At 41.6% G+C, this 22715-nt stretch overlaps 1 protein-coding gene across 1 annotated transcript in view; it reads left to right on the top strand.

Annotated features, from left to right (window-relative positions):
• Positions 1-248: 248 nt before the first annotated feature.
• Positions 249-22715, top strand: part of LOC140739458 (semaphorin-4C-like) — a 65935-nt gene continuing 43468 nt past the window's right edge. Inside the window, exons 1-2 of the mRNA XM_073067769.1 lie at positions 249-794; positions 11391-11548. Of these exons, the coding sequence (XP_072923870.1) occupies positions 677-794; positions 11391-11548 (276 nt within the window). The 5' untranslated portion in view covers positions 249-676. The remainder of the gene's footprint in view (positions 795-11390; positions 11549-22715) is intronic.

Below are 22715 nucleotides of genomic sequence, written 5' to 3'. Positions count from 1 at the left end.
TGAGACAATGAAAAAATAATAATGTTGCAAGCTATCCAGACAGAACAAGACAGTAAAACTACAGAATGCAGAATATAGTGTTACAGAGAAATTGCAGCCCAGGTACAGTGCACACTAAGGTGCACGGACAAGACGAGGTGGATGGCATCATGTTACCGCCAAGTCTCCAACCTCCATCGCCAAAAACAGCCAGGATCCTGCACTGAAGGCTAAATCCACCCACTGGTAGTTAGCGCTAGGATCGGCGAGGTTTTATTTGCTTTGTATGTTGCTGGGTGAGCGATCAATATTCTGCATGGTGCAGTCAGAAGAATGGATTTTAAAAAGAAATGTAGGAGGGTCGCAGGCAGAGAACGCACTTGGCGCATCCCCCCAGACGAACAGCAGGAGCCAGCCCCCAAGAGAATATGGGCTCAGTATCTCAGGCATGAGGCGTCAGGATGAAGGGAGAAAGTGCCGCCGCCAATTTATGACGAACCCCCGTCACAGCTTAAAAATACGGAGCACTGGGGCGAATATTCTGCAGAGGAAACTTAAACTGAAATCCAATAAGCTCTGTTATTTCATGAAAAAGTAGGCGGACAGAAACGTCGCCCGTTCTGGGGCAAATACAAACATTGATCATCAGATTTATTTTGCTTTAGCGCTTTTCGTTTTGGCACGAACTGGCAACAGGATGACTGGGAAAATCCAGCAAGCTGTCTTACTGTTGTTGGTTCCTGCTGCTCTGTATGAAACTCAGAACTTTGCACTGGATGTGGGCGAGGTTCCCAGGAAAACGAGGGAATTTGATGGTGAGTGTTTCAGTCTGTGCCGGCACCGAAATGCAACGTTTATCATGGCTTGTTTTGTTTATTTTTGTTCGGATAACACCGGTTCCATTTCCAGAGATGGATGTAGTGTTGGATTGGGTGAGTTAACCACCATAACCACAGTGTATTCTCAGATTTACATGTGATTAACCCTTTTAACGCATAGACTGCAATATTTTATTTCCTAACATCGTTTCAAGTTTACAAAATAAGATCTTACTTTGGCATCTGAATAGATAGCACTTGCAGGGGCGTGGTAGCAGATGTCCCACTGTTGCGGAGCTGCCTTCCAGCTCCGCTCCAGACTTGGTCGAGCAGTTAGCAGTTCCGTGTGTCAGCTTGGAGATTTGCTAGGTGCTCCAGTTAACTCCAGTATCCCAAAGATATGCTGGTTGGTTATCTAGCTATCGTAAATTAAAGGGCAAAAGAATAAAAGGGGCGTTTATGAACCTTTTAAAGAGAGTAAATTGCATGGCTACGAAATGAAAATACGGAGAGGGAACGGGAGTGGTGGGATTACTCTGAAGTGAGCCGGTGTGGACTTGATAGGGTATTTATCTGTTGCAGTGAGGATGGCGGTTGATCCCTCGCTTTTGGCCGTTTTACGAGGTTAGGCTGATTTTGCATTCCTTAGCTCAATAACAAAATAACACTGTTAGTTCATTTGGCATGAATTAAAGAATGAATAGATAGAATATTCAGACCTTCCCTCAATTCAAAATAAATCAACATTTCCTTGTTGAATTTGCTGCTTGTATAGCAGCATTTATCTGATAGAGGTAAAAAAGAGGAATGCATCAGATTTTCACCTGGCATCATTTCAGTATAAAAACTCAGGCAATCTGTCATTTCAATATAAAACAGGTAATCTGTCATTTCAGTGTAAAACTCAGGTATTCTGCTATTCTGGTATAAAGTTCAGGTAATCTGTCATTTCAGTGTAAAACTCAGGTAATCTGTCATTTCAGTGTAAAACACAGGTATTCTGCTGTTCCGATATAAAGTTCAGGTAATCTGTCATTTCAGTGTAAAACACAGGTATTCTGCTGTTCCGATATAAAGTTCAGGTAATCTGTCATTTCAGTGTAAAACACAGGTATTCTGCTGTTCCGATATAAAGTTCAGGCAATCTGTCATTTCAGTGTAAAACACAGGTATTCTGCTGTTCAGGTATAAAGTTCAGGTAATCTGTCATTTCAGTGTAAAACTCAGGTATTTTGCTGTTCCGGTATAAAGTTCAGGTAATCTGTCATTTCAGTGTAAAACTCAGGTATTCTGTCATTTCAGTGTAAAACTCAGGTAATCTGTCATTTCAGTGTAAAACACAGGTAATCTGTCAAGCTGGTTGGTGGTGTTGCCTGACCAGCAGATCTTTCTTGAATTTTAAATGTTATTTCCTTTGGAAATGTTTGATGTTGCATGGCATTATAAACTAATTTCCAGTGAAAGGAAATTAAAGGGATTGTGGGAATAAGGCTCCCACTGATTAAAAAAGGAGCTGTTCTCACTTTCCATTTCCTTAACAATGTCTTGGTCCTCCTTTGCTGAATTCTGAAATCTTCCCAAGTCTCAGAACTTTTGGCTTTTTGGCAACATTTAAAAGCATTTTACTATCTTTAATTTCTTGTGCACATTACCTTTTTTGTTTCTCTTTGCTTTAAGTGAATACACTTCACCTTATAGATTGTGTATTAATTTCTTAAATTCTAGCTAAGCATTTTTATTGTCATTATCCAAACTATCACAGCCCACTCACATTCCATGCCTTTGTAGTTTGTTTTATTTAAGATGGAGCCTCTTGTTTCACACTGAACTAAATCACCAAGTTTTTAAATACAGCTCGATCATATTTTGATCACTCTTCCCCAAAGACCCCATAACCTCATAACCATAACCCTAAAGTTCAGCATCATGCACATCATTTACTTGTGATGTTCTTTGCAGCACACCATGGTGGATGTGGTATCCTGCTGAAAGTACTTCTCCTCCTTCCTCTTCTAGCAGCCTGATCTGCTCTGCGTGCTACTTCTTCATTTCCCCTCTTAGCAATATTTCTTGGGGGAATAACCACTTGTGCTGACATGTCTGGGACAGGATTGTACAAGTGCTTTGAAGTCAGTATGTTTCTTTACACACTCGCTACCCCATTCCCTGTAGACATTTACAACCTGAAGCAACTTTGCAAAGCAGAAGACCTTTGAAAAATCACAGCAATTGCATAAAAAATAAATAGCAACAAACCTTAAACACTTCATAATCATATTAAACAGTATTGGTTGATTTGTGGGCTGGGTAAAAAGGACTCCTTCCTGCTGAACATTTCTTCTACTCTGGAGCTCTAGTGTTGCACCTGTTTTGCATTTTGATTGATATTATGTTTGATCTGCTCTGCAGAATTCTGGAGGATATACACTGCCCTATCTTCAACACCCTGTGCATGTATGCATCTAGGTATCTGCTTATGGACACAATATTAATCAACACATTAATGTCAGATTAAGCTGGTTCAATTTTTTGCCTGCCTAAAACTTTCCACAAAAATATTAAAACTCTTTAGTTCCCTGGGAGTTTTAAAGAATCTGTTATGTCTAAACTCCCACAAATTTTTTTCTGGTATCTTTCCCACTTTGTTCTGATCTCCGAACTAGAAACTTAGAATGAGATTGGTGGACCTGTTGTCAGTATTGTTGGTGGTGACCCAAAAGGAGCACCTGCCCCTTCCTCCTGATTCCTGGGTGCAGAAATGAGAGAGTGTGACCGCAAAATCCCTCAATTACCCATTTCACAGCAAGTTCATTTTTCTGCCTGGCCATCCATTTCTTTGGGTTAAACGTTTAAAAATAATGCAACATGATTGTATTTTATGTAGGAATTATGTAATGCTGTGTGAAACATTAAATGATATGGGGTGAGGGATTTGAAGACGTGCTATTTTATCACGTTCTATGCCAACGTGACTCGCAGTTGAAACTGTTTAATCAACAACTCACAAAGTGCAGCGAGGTGAAATTCTGATTGAATTAAATGCAAGCTCAGGGTGGCACAACAATTAGTGCAGCGAGCTCAGAGCTCCAGGGATCCAGGTTTGGTACTGTCTGTGAGGAGTTTGCATGTTCAATATGGGACAACTTGGAGATTCGCTAGATGCTCTAGTTATCTCCTGTATTCCAAAGATATTCTGGTTGGTTATTTGGCTGCTATAAGTGGCAAAAGAATAAGAGAGGTGTTAATGAGCCTGTAAGAGAGATTAAGTTGCACCGCCACAAAGAAATATAGAGAGGGAATGGGAGTGATGGGATTAGTCAGAAGAGAGCTGGTGTGTGGTTACCTTCATGTTTTAAAGCAACAGTGATCTGGATTCAATTTCTGGCACTGTCTGTAAGGAGTCTGTATGTTCTTCCCATCATCACTGTCATCACAATGATACCTTTATCACAGTAACGTCATCACACTGATAAGGAAAACAAAATCTTTGTTGAAGGTAACCAAGTGGTAGTAGCAAGTCCTTTTGTAGGAACTTGAATATTCTCCTGCCTGTGAAGATACTCACTGGAATCCAGTAATGCAAGTGTAAAATTCTTAGTTCAAATTCAAGTGTAATTATCATTCAGCCATACATGAATGCCCATGAATATGACCAAATCAAAGAGTGTTCCCCTGGGATCAAGGTACAAAACACAGTACCAATAGTCACACACAGCACAAGGCTCGCATAGCACACAGCACATATAAGATATCAGTAAAATACAGTCACACAAAAAAAGTCCAAGGCCCTGAGTCCATGGACGTTGGAGCAATCTGCATTCGAACTCAGTATAACTTGTTACCACTCTGTGAAATATCTTGTCTGTAGCATATCACGAAATTGTAGATGTTAATAAAGAATGTTCTGCATAAAGGTTAAATTATGTTCATAATATCTACAATACACGTCCATTCTCACATTGAAGATCTCCTTCAACTCCACTCACTTTCTCCAGATCAAAGGTACAGCTGTGGCATCTTGCATGGTCCCAAGTTATATCTCTATTCTCATGGGACACATGGAACAGTCCTTGTTGGACTGAAAAATTTTCTAATGGTACATGGATTGGTGCTGCTTCCTACACTCATGTCAAACTCTTAAGTTCTGCTGCCAATTTCTATCATGATCTCAACTACGCATGGTCCAACTTTGCCTCTTCCCTTTGTAAATCTCTGTCTCCATTTCCTGGAATACGGTAACCATAAACATCTATTAGAAGCCTACAGACTCCCATTACTATTTTATTATACTTCTTTCTACCTTGACTCCTGTAAGGACTTAGTGCTATTCTTCATCTCCTCTTTGTATGTGTTCTGATGAAAAGTCTTTCCACAGAGATGCTTCTGGGGTGTCTTCTTTCTTCCTGAACTATGAATTCCCTTTACCAGGGTTGATAGAGCTCCATCTCAACTACTTTCTGCACCCCTAGTCCTCGTTTTCCATCAACCAGCCTTCACATTCCACAGATCATGCTTAACAATGTTCCACTACCAGATACCCCACCCCATTCCCTTTCTTTTCAGCATTTCAAATCTCCCTGATCTACTCTGTCATCACTACCAACTACAACTCTCATTCTTACAGGATATTCCCACGCAATCACAGGTGATGTGACACTTGTCTATTCATCTCTTCCCTTCCCACCATCCAGAGACCAAACATTCTCTCCAAGCAAAGCAGGGATTCACTTGCAATCTGATTTACTGCTGTTGGTGTTCATGTTATAGTCACTGCTGCATCGAAAAGAACCAAATGCAGATTGCAGACTGCTTTAGAGAACATCTGCATTCAGTTTGCAGGAATGACTCACAGATTTCTATCTCCTGCCGTTTAATTTGTCATCTCACTCTCACTTTATTTTACCTGTTTGTGACTTCCTGCACTGTTATAGCAAGGCTAAATGTAAGTTTCAGAAACAACATCTTCCACACAGACAGGTCGCAGTCTTCCAGACTGAATATAAAGTATAACACAGACTGACCTGCTGGATTTGTCCCTCGACCAGCACTAGACAGATTTTTTATTTCTGTGTGTTCTTACCTTCTAACTTATTTCAAAGCTTTTCATTTACTCCCTCTTTAGCTGTCCCCATGAACGCATCAGCTGGATTATGTCTGCAGCTTTATCCCCATGGCAACCCTGACCTCACACTGACATAGATATTCTTTTAATTCTCTCCATCCCTTTGCTACTCCCTGTGTCTCTTTAATCATCTGCAGTCTTTGATCAATTTTTGCCCACTTATGTTAACTTGCTCTGTTGCATTCTGTTCTCCATAAAAAGCACTATATTTCTCCTCCAGGATAAAGCAAATGCCTTCAGCTCCATGTGAGCTGTTTGAGATTGTGGGTAATACAAGTCACTCATATTACAGTAGTGTAGCGATTAGTAGAATGTTATTACAGCTCAAGGTGTCGAAGTTCAGAGTTCAATTCCGGCATCCTCTAAGTTTGTACGTTCTTTCCCATGTGTCCCCGGGTGCTCGGGTTTTCCCCCACAATCCAAAGACGTACCAGTTAGAGGGTTAATTGATCATTGTCAATTGTCATTAGGCTACTGTTCAATGGGCTGCTTGGTGGGACAGAAGGCCTGCTCCACGCTGTATCTCTAAATAAATAAATACATTTCCTTGAATGGACACACGGACGTAAGAAATCCAATGGGCTGATGTAACTGTTTTTCAGTATTGCTGAGCAACAGTTTCTGAATTGTATTCATGCAGGTGGTGACACTGACAAGAATGCTAATTCTATAAAATATAATTTGGAGAGAAGAGAACACCAGTGTAACATAGTTGACTCCCAGTTTGGTAGATAGAAAGAGGGCCATTTAATGAAATGATATTAAACTATTACATAGCTTACAAACCCTTTGTCTCTCCCTATCGATTGTCTTCTATGAGAGTACATGAAAAGGCTGATCAACTGAGAGAGACTTCAGGAAGTCCCTAATCGAAAGCAGCAGAGATTTATTCAATCATGCATTCAACAAGTCTGGCATCCTTCAGCAGTGTCAACAGACTCTCTTTGGTTTGGTCAACACAGAAATGCCTCAATGTTTATAAAGCCCATTGCATGCATGCACTGTTGCTGAATCACAAATGGTTACAGATTTGAAGGAGGCTATTTGGCTCATTTGAATCTATTGTGCCTCAGGGCAAGAGAAACCCAGTGAATTCCAACCCACCCACCCTATACTTCTGCCACATATCGGCAGGTTTTCCTCTTACAGGCTTAACCAGTTCCCCTGTGAACTAACCTCCATTATCCCACCTGGGTGGTAGCAATCCAGACCTAACAGGTTGTAGCAAAAAAAATCTTTTTTTCTTTCTTCACTTCACATTTAGTTATTTTCACAATTCTCTTCATTATGGGTTGTCAGGTGCTCTGGCCTTCTGCCAATGGGACAGGTTCTTTTTATCTACTCTCTCTACACTCTTCATTATTTAGATACCTCTGGTAGTTTGATTTTATCAAAGTCCATGAACAGCACATCAGCCAGTTTTCCCTAATCGGCCATCTGAATGAATACTTTAAATACAAAACAACAAAGGGCTTGCTTGTTCGCCCCCTCTGCATTTGCCATTCTTGTCCTTATGATGGTCTTGTGGATCAAGCTCCGACCCTCTGGCCGACTAAAGCCTTGACCCATACTCCAGCAAACCACTCACCCCCAGGATCCGCCACTCAACCCTGAGGAACACAATCTGCTGAATCACTGCCTCCTACCTTGGACATTGACCTTTCTGGCAACTCACCCTCATGGCCTCTCAATTTTTTTTTTACAAATACCACCAGCGCCCACCACTCTCTCACCTCTTATCATTAGGCTTGCTCTGAAGGAGGCTCCAATCAGCACCACACCTCTTCTTGGTTGAGTTGACAGACCCTAGCTCAGTTCCTGGTGGCACATCTCACCACGAAGGCATGCAAGGCCTCAGGCATGACTGAACTCTGCATCTGTGAGTGCCATGACCAAATAGTTGTGCGGCTCACCATGCAGTGACCGTGGACTGCAGTTACGTTGGGGCACTGGCATTTCTAAGTGTGTATTTTCTCTCCCGCAAATCTCAGAGATACCGATTTAAAATTGTGCCTTTGCACTAACTGCAAATAGAAAGGACAGAAGTAGATGAAATAGATGGAGTTTTATCCTAAGATCTACATGCCATTTATTACTACCCAATTGACACCGGAAATCAGAATCTGGTTCATTACCGGCATATAACGTGAAATTTTTTAACTTGGCAGCAGCAGTTCAATACAATACATAATCTAGCAGAGAAAAAAAAAATAATAATAATAATAATAATAATAAATAAATAAATAAATAAATTACATATATTGAATAGATTTTTTTCAAAGTGCAAAAACAGAAATACTGTATATTAAAAAAAAGTGAGGTAGTGTCCAAAGATTTGGAAATCGGATGGCAGAGGGGAAGGAGCTGTTCCTGAATCACTGAATGTGTGCCTTCAGGCTTCTGTACCTTCTACATGACAGTAACAGTGAGAAAAGGGCATGCCCTGGGTGCTGGAGGTCTTTAATAATGGACACTGCATTTCTGAGAAACTGCTCCCTAAAGATGTTTTGGGTACTTTGTAGGCTAGGTACCCAAGATGGAGCTGACTAGATTTACAACCTTCTGCAGCTTCTTTTGGTCCTGTACAGTAGCCCCTCCATACCAGACAGTGATGCAGCCTGTCAGAATGCTCTCCACAGTACAACTATAGAAGTTTTTGAGTGTATTTGTTGACGTGCCAAATCTCTTCAAACTCCTAATAAAGTATAGCCGCTGTCTTGCCTTCTTTATAACTACATCGATATGTTGGGATCAGGTTCGATCCTCAGAGATCTTGACACCCAGGAACTTGAAGCTGCTCACTCTCTCCACTTCTGATCCCTCTAGGAGGATTGGTATGTGTTTCTTCATCTGACCCTTCCTGAAGTCCACAATCAGCTCTTTTGACTTACCGATATTGAGTGCCAGGTTGTTGCTGCGGCACCACTTCACTAGTTGGCATATCTCACTCCTGTACGCCCTCTCGTCACCACCTGAGATTCTACCAACAATGGTTGTATCGTCAGCAAATTTATAGATGGTATTTGAGCTATGCCTTGCCACAGAGTCATGTATATTTAGAAAATAGAGCAGTGGGCTAAGCACACACCTCTGAGGTGTGCCAGTGTTGATCGTCAGCGAGGAGGGTATGTTATCACCAATCTGCACAGGTTGTGGTTTTCCGGTTAGGAAGTCAAGGATGCAATTGCAGAGGGACATGCAGAGGCCCAGGTTCTGCAACTTCTCTATCAGGATTGTGGGAATGATGGTATTAAATGCTGAGCTATAGTTGATGAACAGCAACAGGAATTTAAGCAAGGTTAAAAGATCCTGGATTGCTATAGGAGTATTTAATAATGGAATTAAAGAAATTGACTCGGATGTCATTGGAACATCACAGTCGTGCTCCAGTTTCAGACACCCTAAAGCCCGTGAGGATGTTTAAGATGTTAATTCTTAGTTTATTTTACATCCATGGATCATACACAGCAAAAACAGCATAATATCATATTATTATGGTGGAAGCACATCGATATTGATTGTTCAAGAACTAAGTTACAAGTCTTGGCATCACTTCACCCTCCCTCTTTATAATCTATCAGTAGACTTGTTTTCTCTCAAGATTTTAGACTCTTACTCCCCCAAATGCTCCGCGTAAGGTCAGGCAATGATTACACAGTGGGCACCTCCAGCTGGTGTTAATCAAAGCTATGAGGATGGGCGGACCTTGCATCCTTGGATTCCTGGTATCTGATGACCACAGGGGATTGGCTGGGGAGAAGGATGCAGGCTGACTTAATGCTGCTTGTTCTGGAGAACCTGACATACGAAGAAATTGGCCATGGAAACAGGCTAGCCTGCTCCGTCAGTTTCTGTCAGGGTTCATAGATTCTTTGAATAAAGTGCTCTAAACAAATTTGCCCAACCTTTCTCTCTCATATACTTAATGTACAACATTGATACTGATTCTAACTCGATCAGTAACCCTGGAAAGTTGACTCAGCCCATAGCAATTGCAACTCCCTGAGTGAAGAAAAGTGGCTTAATTGCTCTTCCACACATCTTGCATGTGTCTTTGTCCCCACTTCAGGCTCCCCGACTAGAAGCAGTCTACTTCAATTTGTCCTGTTCCATTTTTTCCTAACTTTCATACAGTCTTGAAGCAGCCCCAGCTGTACATTGGAGTGAATGTTATCATTGTCTGACCACATGTTCATTAAGTTGGGAGCCAACAACAGTCCTAATAGAGGCTGCAATCTGGGTTCTTGAGGGAAAGTGTTATGATTAACTGACCCACCCACTCCCACTGGTGGTCTTCTGGCATTGGATTTAAAGTTTAAACTGGAGTTTGAACTGTCTGGTTTTCAAAGTCTCACATCGGAGATGAGAACTTTGCTTTTTCTGGATTAGCTTCCCATTCAATCTCCTCAGACTGTTCTCTTCGCTACACCTTCCAGTCAGATCGTTAATCACTGTCTGGTCATCTTCATTACTGCAAATGTGTTTCAGACGGGCTGTTGCGAATTTGATCTGCATCCAAGTGAAAACGTACTTCCACCACACAGTGTTTCATAAAACCTTCCAAATGTGATGCAATCCATGAAAGACGTGGGCGGAATTTCAATTTCGACCTACGTGAGAGCCCGGCATTCGAGGCTTTCTGAAGTATGAACGACACATGTTCAGGAATTACACAAGCAGACTGTTTTCACTTGAACTTTTATACTGACAACGTCCACCCATGTGGATGTGCTTTTAAGAAGACAGATGTTTCAGTCAAAACCTATCCTTTGCCAGTATAACCACACCATGCAAATTTTCTACTGATATCCGCAATTGAGCCCAGCTTGTTACATCAGATACATATTTTATGTACTGCTGCACCTGGTCTGAAACAGAATGTTACATGTCTATAATTATGCTCAAACATTCTGCTTTTATTGACCCACAAATGTTCCTCTTAATGCACAGAGGAAATATATATATATATATATAGCTTAAGTGGTTTCAGTATGAGTAGTCAAATGGTTGCTTGTTCGCATTCAAAGCCCTTTTACAATGTATACTTCATGTTTCACATTTAGGAGATATTCACTGCCGTTTCCTCTGCTCTGAATCCACAAGTCATGTGCCATTACCTGAGAGCTGGACTTTTAGGGCACCAGCATCATATTGGCTGATAAGTTCACTCTGAATTAAACTAGAACAGTATTATGTTTCGTAACCCCAAAACGTAAAACTAATTGAAGCCAGAAATGATGTGTGTACTTAGCTCTTTACTTTAGTGAGGTGCACGCTTATGACATGGTGATGTAATGACGTAAGCCATTCACGTGCTTTTACATGCAAATCATAATGAGTTATGTAAACACCAAAGAATGCTTAATCAAACAATATATTTACACTATTACTCAAATATTACTGAAATATTAAATACACAACAAATAGCAAAGGCTTTGCTTTCTAAATCTTCTATTTATTTGGTGTTGCAGATCTCCAGGCTCCCATTGTCCAGCGTTTCTCCCAGGAGGGTGTGTCTGACTACAGGACGTTCTTGCTGGGAAAGAAGGAAAACACTCTGTATGTGGGAGCCAGAGGCGCCTTGTTTGCGCTTAGTCTTATTACAGTGACCCAGGAGGTTAAAGCAGCTGTGAGTAAACAGTAACTATCTTGTAAGACTCTGGTCATTTGTGGACTCAGTAAATGTCTCACTGATGTTGATGCATTGGAATCTATTAACTTGAAGGAAGATATTCAGTTGGGCAAGCCTCCAGCTATGACCACTTAACTTATCTCTATCTCATTGTAGCCTCCTTATGTGCTCCCTGCAACTTGTTTTTCTGACAATCTTTGTGTCAACAACTAGTTCAGCAAGCATGTTTTTTTTTAATATACTGACTATCTCCCAGTTCAGAGAAAAGGTCTTGATCTGAAATGCTGATGTTGGTTTCCCTTTGTAGATGCTCCCTGACCTGTTGACTTCCTCCAGCAGCTTTGGCATTACTTTTTAACACTTTTCTTTCTTAAATATCTGGGGATTCCGGGAAGATTTACGAGGATGATTCAAGGAATGCAGGGTCTAACATATGAGGAGCGTTTGTTGGCTCTTGGATGGTATTCATTAGAGTATAGAAGAATAAGAGGGGATCTCATAGAAACATTTCGAATGTTGAAAGGGTTGGACAGAGTAGATGTGGAAAGGCTGTTTCCCTTGTTAGGTGCGTCCAGGACAAGAGGCCACAGTCTTAGAATTAGAGGGTACCCATTTAAAACAAAGATGAAGAGAGTTTTTTTTTAGCCAGAGGGTCATGGATTTATGGAATTCGTTGCCACATGCAGCTGTGGAGGCCCAATCATTGAGTGTGTTTAAGGAGGAGATTGATAGGTATCTAATTAGTCAGGGTATCAAGGGATATGGGGAAAAAGACGGAAATTGGAACTAGATGGGAGAATAGTTTAGCTCATGGTGGAGTGGCGGAGCAGACTCGATGGGCCGAATGGCCTACTTCTGCTCCTTTGTCTTGTGATCTTGTGATTCTTAATTTCTGTATTTATTTCTGGTTTGCTGTATTGCTGACTCTAATTTTTTACTTAATTAATCTTCTGGTCATGTTTTTCTGATTTTTTAAATTCTGCCCAACTTTCTGAGCTTCCGCTCATCCAGCTGCGATCAATTTATTTATTATTGAGACACAGTGTGAGTTGGCCCTTCCGGCCCTTCGAGCTGTACTGCCCAGCAGCTCCCGATTCACCCCGAGCCTAATCACGGGACAGTTTACAACGATCAATTAACCCACCAACTGCTACATCTTTGGTCAGTGGGAGGAAACAGGAGCGCCCGGAGGAAATCCACACAGTCACGGGGAGAAGGTACGAACTGACGAGATGAGAGAGATTCCAACAGCTCCAGTCAGAATCAGGCTTTTATTACCACTGCTCTACATGATGTGAAATTTGCTGCAGTGTAGTGCAAAGATATAAAACTACTATAAATTATGCAGTAAGTAAATGTATAGGGCAAAATAGGAATAACAAGGTAGTTTTCGTAGGTTCATGGACCAGTGCTGTTGGAACTGCGTGAAGAAAGGCTCTGTAGAAGGATGATGCAGCCAAATAAAATGGAGAGCAAGCAGTAGGAATCGTTCCATATTCTGCTGTGGTATCGTCAGCTTTGAGGGCAACGACATCGGAAGGAGAAGAGGACAAATTGGCTGTTTGAACTCCAGCTGGTTACTTTGGAAGCTTTGGATATATGATCAACCATTTGACTCTTTCAGTACAGAAATAGAAGAAAAGGAAATCACTTTCAGAACAAATAATGTCGTGGGAATTGAAACTGATGTAAGAATGCACCTGTGTGAAACAGTACCAAACAGTACTCCACAGAAACTATTCCGTTAAAGGAAATAAGTTCTGAAATGTACAGTACTTCAGTAAATCTTCAAATACCATGCAACGCAAAAGATATGTTACTGCAGTAGTGTAACAGTTACAGGGTCCTAGCAACACTACGACCCCCAGAAACAGTGTGGAGTTGTGTATGAGAATTTAGTCAAGGCAATCAATTATTATGTAGCCTCATGGAGGATTTTGGCACATAAAACATCGCATAGTACAGCTCTGTACAGGGTCTTCAGCCCATCATGTTGTGCCGACCTTATAACCGACTCCAAGATCAATCTCGCAAACACGAGGAAATCTGCAGATGCTGGCAAGTCAAGCAACACACACAAAATGCTGGTGGAACGCGGCAGGCCAGGCAGCATCTATAGGGAGAAGTACAGTCGACGTTTCGGGGCGAGACCCTTCGTCAGGACTAACTGAAAGAAAAGATAGTCAGAAATTTGAAAGTGGGAAGGGGGAGGGGGAGATACGAAATGTTAGGAGAAGACAGGAGGGGGAGGGATGAAGCTAAGAGCTAGACAGGTGATTGGCAAAAGGGATACAGAGCTGGAGAAGGGAAAGGATCATGGGATGGGAGGCCTAGGGAGAAAGAAAGGGGGAGGGGAGCACCAGAGGGAGATGGAGAACAGGCAAGGAGTGATTGTGAGAGAGGCAGAGAGAGAGAAAAGGGGGGGGGGAGGAGGAGAATAATTAATTAATTAATCAATCAATCAATAAATAAATAAATAGATGATGGGGTAAGAAGGGGAGGAGGGGCATTGATTTCTCTAACTTCCATTAATGCCCCTCCTCCCCTTCTTACCCCATCCCTTTTTTATTTATTTATTTCCCCCCCCACCTTTTTTTCCCTCTCTTTTTTTTCTCTCTCTGCCCCTCTCGCAATCACTCCTTGCCTGTTCTCCATCTCCCACTGGTGCTCCCCTCCCCCTTTCTTTCTCCCTAGGCCTCCCATCCCATGATCCTTTTTCTTCTCCAGCTCTGTATCCCTTTTGCCAATCAACTTTCTAGCTCTTAGCTTCATCCCACCCCCCCTCCGGTCTTCTCCTATCATTTCTGATCTCCCCCTCCCCTCACACTTTCAAATCTCTTACTATCTCTTCTATCAGTTAGTCCTGATGAAGGGTCTCTGCCCAAAACGTCGACTGTACTTCTTCCTATAAATGCTGCCTGGCCTGCTGCTTTCCACCAGCATTTTGTGTGTGTTGCTCTAAGATCAATCTAACCCTTCCCTCGCATATAACCCTACATTTTTCTTTTATCTAAGTGCCTATCCAAGAGTAACTTAAACGTCCCCAATGTAGCTGTCTTTACCACCACCCTCAGCAATGCGTTCTATGCACCCACCGCTCTTTGTGTTAAAAACCTAATTCTGACATTCCAACAATCACCTTAAAATTATGCCCTCTTCTATTAGCCATTTCTGTCCTGGGAAAAAGACACTGACTGCCCACTAAATCTAAGAGTCTTATCATCTTATACACCTCTATCAAGTCACCTTGCATCCTTTGTTCCAAAGAGAAATGCCGAAACTCACTCAGCTTTTCTTTATGAGATATGCTGTCTAATCCAGGCAGTACCCTGGTAAATCTCCTCTGCTTCCCCTCAAAAGCTTCCACATCCTTCCTATAATGAGGCAACCAGGACTGAACACAAGTGTGGTTGTATCAGCATTTTATAGAATTACGATATTACCTTGCAGCTCTTGAAATCAATTTTCCAACTATTAAACACCAACGCACCACATGCCTTCTTAACCATCCTATCAACTTGCATGGCAATGTTCAAGGAACTATGGACAAGGACCCCAAGATCCCTTGGTTCTTCCACATTGCTAAGAATGCTGGAAATAACCCTGTACTCAACCTTCAATGTCAGCTTTCCAAAGTGTATCTCTTCACTGTTTTCCAGACTGAACTCCATCTGCCAATTCTCAGCCCAGCACTGTACCCTATCATTGCCCCATTAAAACCTATGACAACCTTCTACACTATCCACAGCACCAGCATCCTTCATGCCATCCACAAGCTTACTAACCCCACCTAATGCACATCTTCCTTTAAGTCATTTATAAAGATCACAAAGAGCAGGGGTCCCAGACAAGTTCACTGTGGAACACCAATGATCACTGACCTCCAGGTAGAATATGCTCCTTCTTCTACCAACTGTTGCCTTTTGCGGGCAGGCCAATTCGGAATCCATGCAGCCAAGTCTCCCTGGATCCCGTACCTCCTGGCTTTCTGAATGAGCCTACAATGGGGAACCTTTTTAAATGCCCTACTAAAATCCACATTTACCCCATCCACTGCTTTATGTTCATTAATTTTTTTTGGTCATTTCCTCAAAGAATTTAATCAGGCTTGTGAGTCATGACCTACCCCTCACAAAGCCATGCTGACTAACTCTAATGCTTCTCCAAGTGCTTGTAAATTCGTTGAAGTACATTGAAACTTTGCGGATGATGCTCAGTATGATGAGTTTGTGGTTTAATCAATGAATGAATTCAGCCAAGATTAGTAATCTGACATTCTGACAAATCTGACATGTTGGATCTGACATGTTGTAAAAAGATAAATTTTAGGAGAGTTATACACCAAATATTCAGGAATTGCGTGCACAACAACTGTGGCCATAAGCTTTGTTTATTGGTCTGGCTTTAAGAATAACCTTGCTAGAAGATAACTATATTGTAGTACCAAGCCATTGAGAGATAAAAATGGCCAACACAACCTTTGAAAGAGTTCACATTGTTTATTGTGGAAAAGGAATTATTTTGAGACCTCCTGGTATACAGTGTCACTCAATATAATGCAGTGAAATGTTTTGGTTCCTGTAAAACAGCAAAACAACAAGTGATTGAAAATTCTTTCTGTTATGTAATGGCAACCAGACAAACTTGTCTTGGATAATAGCTCCTTGTTTTGTTCACTTAAGTTTGAGGGACTTTGTAGATAAAACAGTATTAACCACACCTTTGTTTCACTTATGGAGGCTGGTGGAATGGAGAGATATGTGAAAATTGTCAAAGAAGCACTGAAGAAATAAGTCTGATAAGAATGCATAAATTTAAAGTTAATTAGAAAACTAGTGGCTAAACCACTGAATGCTACCAGTTCCTTAATGGAATACATTCTGTTTAAGTTACTAAGGTATGCAAGACTTGGAACATGTTTGAATTTAGTTCCTGCAAATATTGCTGGAACGTTGAAAAGGAACATTAGAAGAGAAGCTGTTGAGATAGAAATGAAATTGTGACTAAGATACTTGATAGGGTATGTTTATTAACCGCACCTTGCAAAAGTGATATTGAGTAGAGATACAATGATGTGATATTGACAATCTAAGATTCAAAGATAGACGTTCTGGAAGATCCTCAGTGTTATCATTTCAGAGGACCCGTCCTGGGTCCAGCACATAAGGGCAACTACAAAGAAAGCACCTCTTCTTCCTTAGAAGTTTGTGAAGATTCAGCATGACATTTAATACTTTGATAAACTTCTATCGATGTGTGGTGGAGAGTATATTGACTGGTTGCATCACAGTCTAATATGGAATCACCAATGCCCTTGAATGGAAAATCCTACAAGAAGTAGTGGATAAGGCCCGGTCCATTACAGATAAAGCCCTCCCCTCCACTGAATACATCCGTATGGAGAGCTGTTGCAGGAAAGCCACATCCATCATCAGGGACCCTCACCACATAGGCCATACTCTCGCTTCTCACCGCTGCCATCAGTAAGAAGGTACAGGAACCTCAGGACCCACACTACCAGGTTCAGGAACAGTCAACCATCAAGCTGTTGAACCAGTACTTCAACTTCATTTTGCCCCATCACTGAATATCCCCACAACAACTGAACTGACTCACATTCAAGGACTCTTCATCTCATGTTCTCGATATTGATTGCTTATTTATTTATTGTTATTTTTTTCTCTTTTGCATAGTTTCTTGTCTTTTGCACACTGGTTGATTGTTCATCCTGTCAGTGTGATCTTCCACTGATTCTGTTATGGTTCTTGGATTTACAGAGTATGCTTGCTAATAAATTTACTCTGAACTCTACATGTAGAATTACTCTACACGTAATTCACTTCTGTTCTGCAAGAGAACTACACTGTACAAGTAAATGTTGAAGAGACAGGTGATCATGAATGTGTTCTAGTGTAAAACATTGAGGAGATTGTAGGAGAAACATCACAAGATTCTACTGACTTGATTAAAGACGTGAGTTCGGAAATGGAAATAACAGAAAACTGTTCTGACGAGAAAGTGAAACACCGATAGAAATCGTATGAATAGATTGAATCTGTGGAAACAAGCAATTAATGTTTCGGGCCAAGTCCCTTCATCAGGATTCAGAAACTGTTTGTTTCCCTCCATAGGTGCTGCCTGATCTGCTGAATTCCTCTGGCATTTTGTGTGTGTTGCTTAAAACTTCCAGCATCTGATGAATCTCATGTGATTCTTAATAGGTTAATTCTGCAAATAGTATGAATTTCTGAATCGCTCTTTGGAAAAAGAAGAAAGTAGAGTGCATTAATGTGTGATTTGTGCTGAATAGTTAGATTGTGAAACAAGAATGCACTGGTTGTAGCAGCTCTCCGTTTCTCTGTGTGATTTGTTATATTTCAGCGACTGATGTCATTAGACAAAGAACAACAGATGCAATATATAACAGTTTTAACTTGTGATTGTATGAAGATTGAACTGCATTGCCAGAGGGAAAATGATTTATCTGGACACCATTGTATGGTTCAAAGTGGAGAAGGAGCATTCTGTACCCCAAGTCTGTGCATTGGGAGCATACAGAAACCCAGTATTTAAAAAAAAAGGTTGCACCACCTCAAACTACCCTTTTGTAAATTCATCAACCTGAAACAACTTACTCTCTCCACAGATGTTGCCAGACTTGTAAAATATTTCTTGCATTTTTATCTTCCTTTCCCCTGAATTCCTGGCCCCACAGTAGAATAGAAGACTTTAGTCTTATCAGAGGCAGATGAATCAAAACCCTGTTTCCTGAAGGCAATATTTAAACAGAGGGCCTTTTTGTTTCATAGTTCTGAAGCTCGAGAATTAATGTTGTAGATGAACTCTTGAGTAATTGTCAGCTGCTGAATAAAACAGAGCTGTGCAGATATTGTTAGGGACTAAGAAAATGAAATTCAGGCTTACATCAATGGGTGAAATAACAGCCCAAATCTAAGAGATGCTGCTTCAGTAAAAAAGGCAGCTCCATCCAGAACTATCTACACAGTGACCTTTTTTTCCTGCCATGCAAGTAAATGTTTAAATCATCAATGTGCGATTAATTTGAATCCTCCCCACCTGGGAGGGTGGTTTGACTCCTTCTCCACTCAGGAAAGCATACAATAGTGTCCAGCTAAATCACTTTCCCTCTGGCAATATATTTCAATCTCCATACAATCACTATTCTAAAGAATTTATTTTCCTCGCTCTAAGCAGAAGAAACAGTCTGTCACTCTTTACCCTATTAACACGGTTCATAATTTTTATATCCTCTGTGAAATTGGCACTCTGGTCCTAAAGCATCATTCCCAGTTTCTCCAGTCTGTTTCAGTTATCTACAATCCTGGTAGAGCTCAATTCCCGTTCTACGAAGAGAGCATTCAAAACTGCAGATTTATAGGTAATTTGCACTTTTCAACTTTATTATTCTACCCTTGAATACTGTTCTTCTGTTGAGCACTCTCAACATTAACTTCAAAGCTGCTACAAATTTTTTAAGTATACAGTACAAATTTATAGCTCAGCATTCCATTGTACTGATATTAATCAGATGTCCTTATGTTGAACTGTGTTACCTGATACATGTGGAATTAGTAAAATCTATTGTATTTTATGTTCTTAGCTAACCGGAGAGTGGGAGCAGCACGTGACCTAACACACCATGTATTTTTAACAACAAAGAGATTCACTCTCCTTTGTGGCAGAGTACTACTCTTCCCATAGCAACCACTGTACCCAGGTGAATAATCATTGAAATGTGGCTGTGAGAGCATGCAGTGTACAGTTTTGACCATTAGGTAGTGCTTTAGACTTGTTAACTTGATCATGATTTGAATATGTGTACTGATCGACTCCTAAGCTAACAAAGGTCATGGAGGGAACCAACAATATTCTTGAGCAGCACACACAAAGCGTTGCAGGAACTCAGCAGATCAGGTAGCCTCTATAGAGATAAATGAACAGACAACATGTTAGGCCAAGATCGTTCATCAGGACTGGAAAGAAAGAGGACAGAAGGCAGAATATTCTTTGCCCAAAATATGGCTGAATCATACATTCCATTTCATCAACAAGTCATTTTGACCTTCCAGATGAAGCCTAGCATATCATTGACATCGACCTATCTTTCTTTAGTCTTTTTTTTTACATTCTGTGTATCACCCATTCTTTCTTCTTGCCATTTGGTGCAATCGGCTAGTTTTTTTGTGCAGGAGGGAGGAGGTGTTAATGCTTTTCTTTGAATGACACCCAAGGTTTTCTTTGTTTCGTGACAATCGGGAATAGATGAATCTCAGAGTTGTATGCTGCATGAGTACTTTGATAGTAAATGAACCTTTGAATGTTTGATAGAATAGCAAGAGACACAACTGTGTACTGACATTGTGTATTTATATTCTTTATAATAGAAATCAATGTGAACTACAGCACATACTAAATCGATTGTGGTATTCCATTCAAAACCTATCTACTGTAACTGACTCAGCAGTTTAATGTATATTGTTTGAAACACAGGCATCTACTGCCAAACATTGTGTCCTCTTCTCTTTAGGCACTGTCCTGGAGTTGAAGGTAACTGGCTCTTAAACCATGGTTTTTGGGCCCTCTGTGGGTTCCAGTTTAAGATGGTGCTGCTGAAGGCAAGCGACAACTTGCAGTTCTCAAAACCAGCAAATTCTTTATTAATAACACTCTTTCTGGAAAAGATTATGGTAAACGATGATTATGGTAGACGATCACCGCCAACATTGAAGAAGCCTGCAAAGGTGGGGCTGAGTCGAGGGTCGAAGCGTGCAGGTGCGGGATAGAGTCAGAGAGAGGTCGAGGCCTGTTCGAGGACGGGTTGGAGCAAGGTGGAGGCTTATTCGAGTCAGAGTCAGGGCAGGCGAAGCAGGGAAAAGTCAGAGCAGAGACGATTCAGGGCCATTCACCCAAACCAAGAGTGAGGTTTGGAAGGGTTGGATACCAGCCAGAATGTGAACGGTGAGGTCCGTCCTAGGGCGTACCGAAGCCTCAGGGTCCAGGTCCTAGAGTGAGGGATGACCTGATGTTTGGGCGATTTAAATGCCAGGCCAGATGGATTGAAAAAGCAGGGTGTTGGGACCAGGGGCGAGGGTTGGGCCGGTTCTGCTCGCTGCCCCGCGATGTTTGCTCCGCTCTTCGCTGCACTGGGGCTGTGGGCCTGCTATGGCTGCTCCCGGCTTCACGTCTGTGGGTTCTGCAGCATTTATTCTGCTATGTCATGAACAGAGGCTGAGGCTGTGGGCCTGCTCTGGCCTTCATGTCTGAGGACTCACTCTTGTTTTAAATGCTACTTGTTTACTTTTATTGTTTACCCGATTTGTTCTTTTTACTCTCTCTGCACATTGGGTGTCTGTTGTGTTTTTGTGTGGGTTCTTTTGGTTTTCTTATTTCGTGGCTCCTGCAAGAAGGTGAATCTCAAGGTTGTATAATGTATATATACAATAAATGTACATGGAACTTTGAACTTCTGAACACTGCCCTGGAGCTGAGGGTTTTTGAGCCCTCTATGGAGTCCACAGACTCTGCTACAGGTGGGGCAGAGGAAGCTTTATGAAGTAGATGGCTGGGTTGTTTGAGCTCCAGTTAAAACCTGAGGTGCTCAGTCCCTCCCCGGTTGTTTCTTCTGCACTTCAAGCAGCTGTGGAGCAGCGATTCTCACTGGTCAGTGAGGACTCCTGGCTGTTTGAGCCACAGATGGCTCTGACAGCATTGAAGAATTCATGCGTGTTGCCCGCGAGTCACTGGATATCCTGTTCCCTTTCCATCCATCTGTTCACGGAACTTCTGTTGAACCTCAGCCTTCAGGTGCTGATACATCTGCTTTCTCCCCCCTGAAGTGCGGTGTTCGTGGCTAGTGAGCTTCAAGCCAGTCCCTGCGTACACTGGTAGAGAGTCCAAGAGGTTCTATCTCAGTTTTGACATTGGGTGTTGGGACTATAAAGTTAACTCTGACTCTGTTTGGCCTGCTGAATGTTTGCGGCAGTTTCTGTATTTATTCCTGGACAGCAGGGATCAGGTAAAAGCCCAGTTGGTTTCATTCTTTACACCATCAGGTACCTGACGATAAAACGAATGAAACCTACTGGGATTTTAGCTGCACTCTCCATCTTTGGACCAGACATGCCAACATGGGAACAGTCCTTTGGCCCATCCGTGCTCAGCAAGGAATTTTCCTAAACAAGACCTTTCTTTTGCTGCATATACCCATATCCCTCTTTGTTGTTCCTTTTCACACCTTGTGCACTCCTGCTTTCATAAGACTGATTTGCTAGCTCGACCTTCAACCCGACACGGATGGAATGATTGCGAGCAGATAGGCGTGTTCAAACTCGGGACCATTCGCCTCGAAGTCCAATGCTGCTGCCACACCACCACCAGCCGTCGTATCCCTCTGAAGCTTTCCTATTCGTCTACCTATCCTACTGCTTTTTAAAATCGGTGTAACTGCTCCTGCGCTCTGGCAGTATGTTCCATTGACCCACTGTCCCTGTGTGAAAGTCTCCATGAGTTCTGGAACGGGTTTGGCTGAACGGTCGCATGTCCCCTTTCCTGCCGAACTGCGCAGATTTCCTGTGATGTATGGAGCACGGGATCAGTCGATGGCCTAGAACCATCAGGCTCTTGAACAAAAGCGGACAACGTCTATTGAGATGTTCCCAGAAACAATAATCAAATTTTAAGGATGCTCTATCTTCATCTCATTATCTCATGTTCTCATTATTTATTGTTATTTATTTATATTTGCCTTTGAACAGTTTGTTGTCTCCTATGTTCTACTAGATCTTTCATTGATCCTGTTAACTTTTAGTATTCTCTAGATTTGTGGAGTATGCTCACAGAAAAAAGAATCTCGGAGTTGTATTTGGTGACATCTTGTATATGCACTCTGATAATAAGATTTTGCTTTGAACTTTGAGCAGCTCTTTGCTCTAAAACCTGCAGACCGTTTGTGGGCATCCATTTTGGGGGTGAATAGTATGTGTCCATAAATTCCAAATGTTCCCAGAGGCAATATCCTCTACTCTTTTCACCCTTAACAAGTTGTCAATGACTCGCCAGAATTATCTGTCCTTTTCTTCATTGGACGGTCCGAGTTTGAAACATCTATTTGTGCATTGAAAAGTCCTGCGTTTCCTTCTTTATC

Source organism: Hemitrygon akajei, chromosome 15 (genome assembly GCF_048418815.1).
Source record: "Hemitrygon akajei chromosome 15, sHemAka1.3, whole genome shotgun sequence".
In the NCBI taxonomy this organism is placed as follows: Eukaryota; Metazoa; Chordata; class Chondrichthyes; order Myliobatiformes; family Dasyatidae; genus Hemitrygon; species Hemitrygon akajei.
The sequence above is the reverse complement of the archived record's forward strand: the minus strand, read 5'-3'. Positions and strand labels throughout refer to the sequence as shown.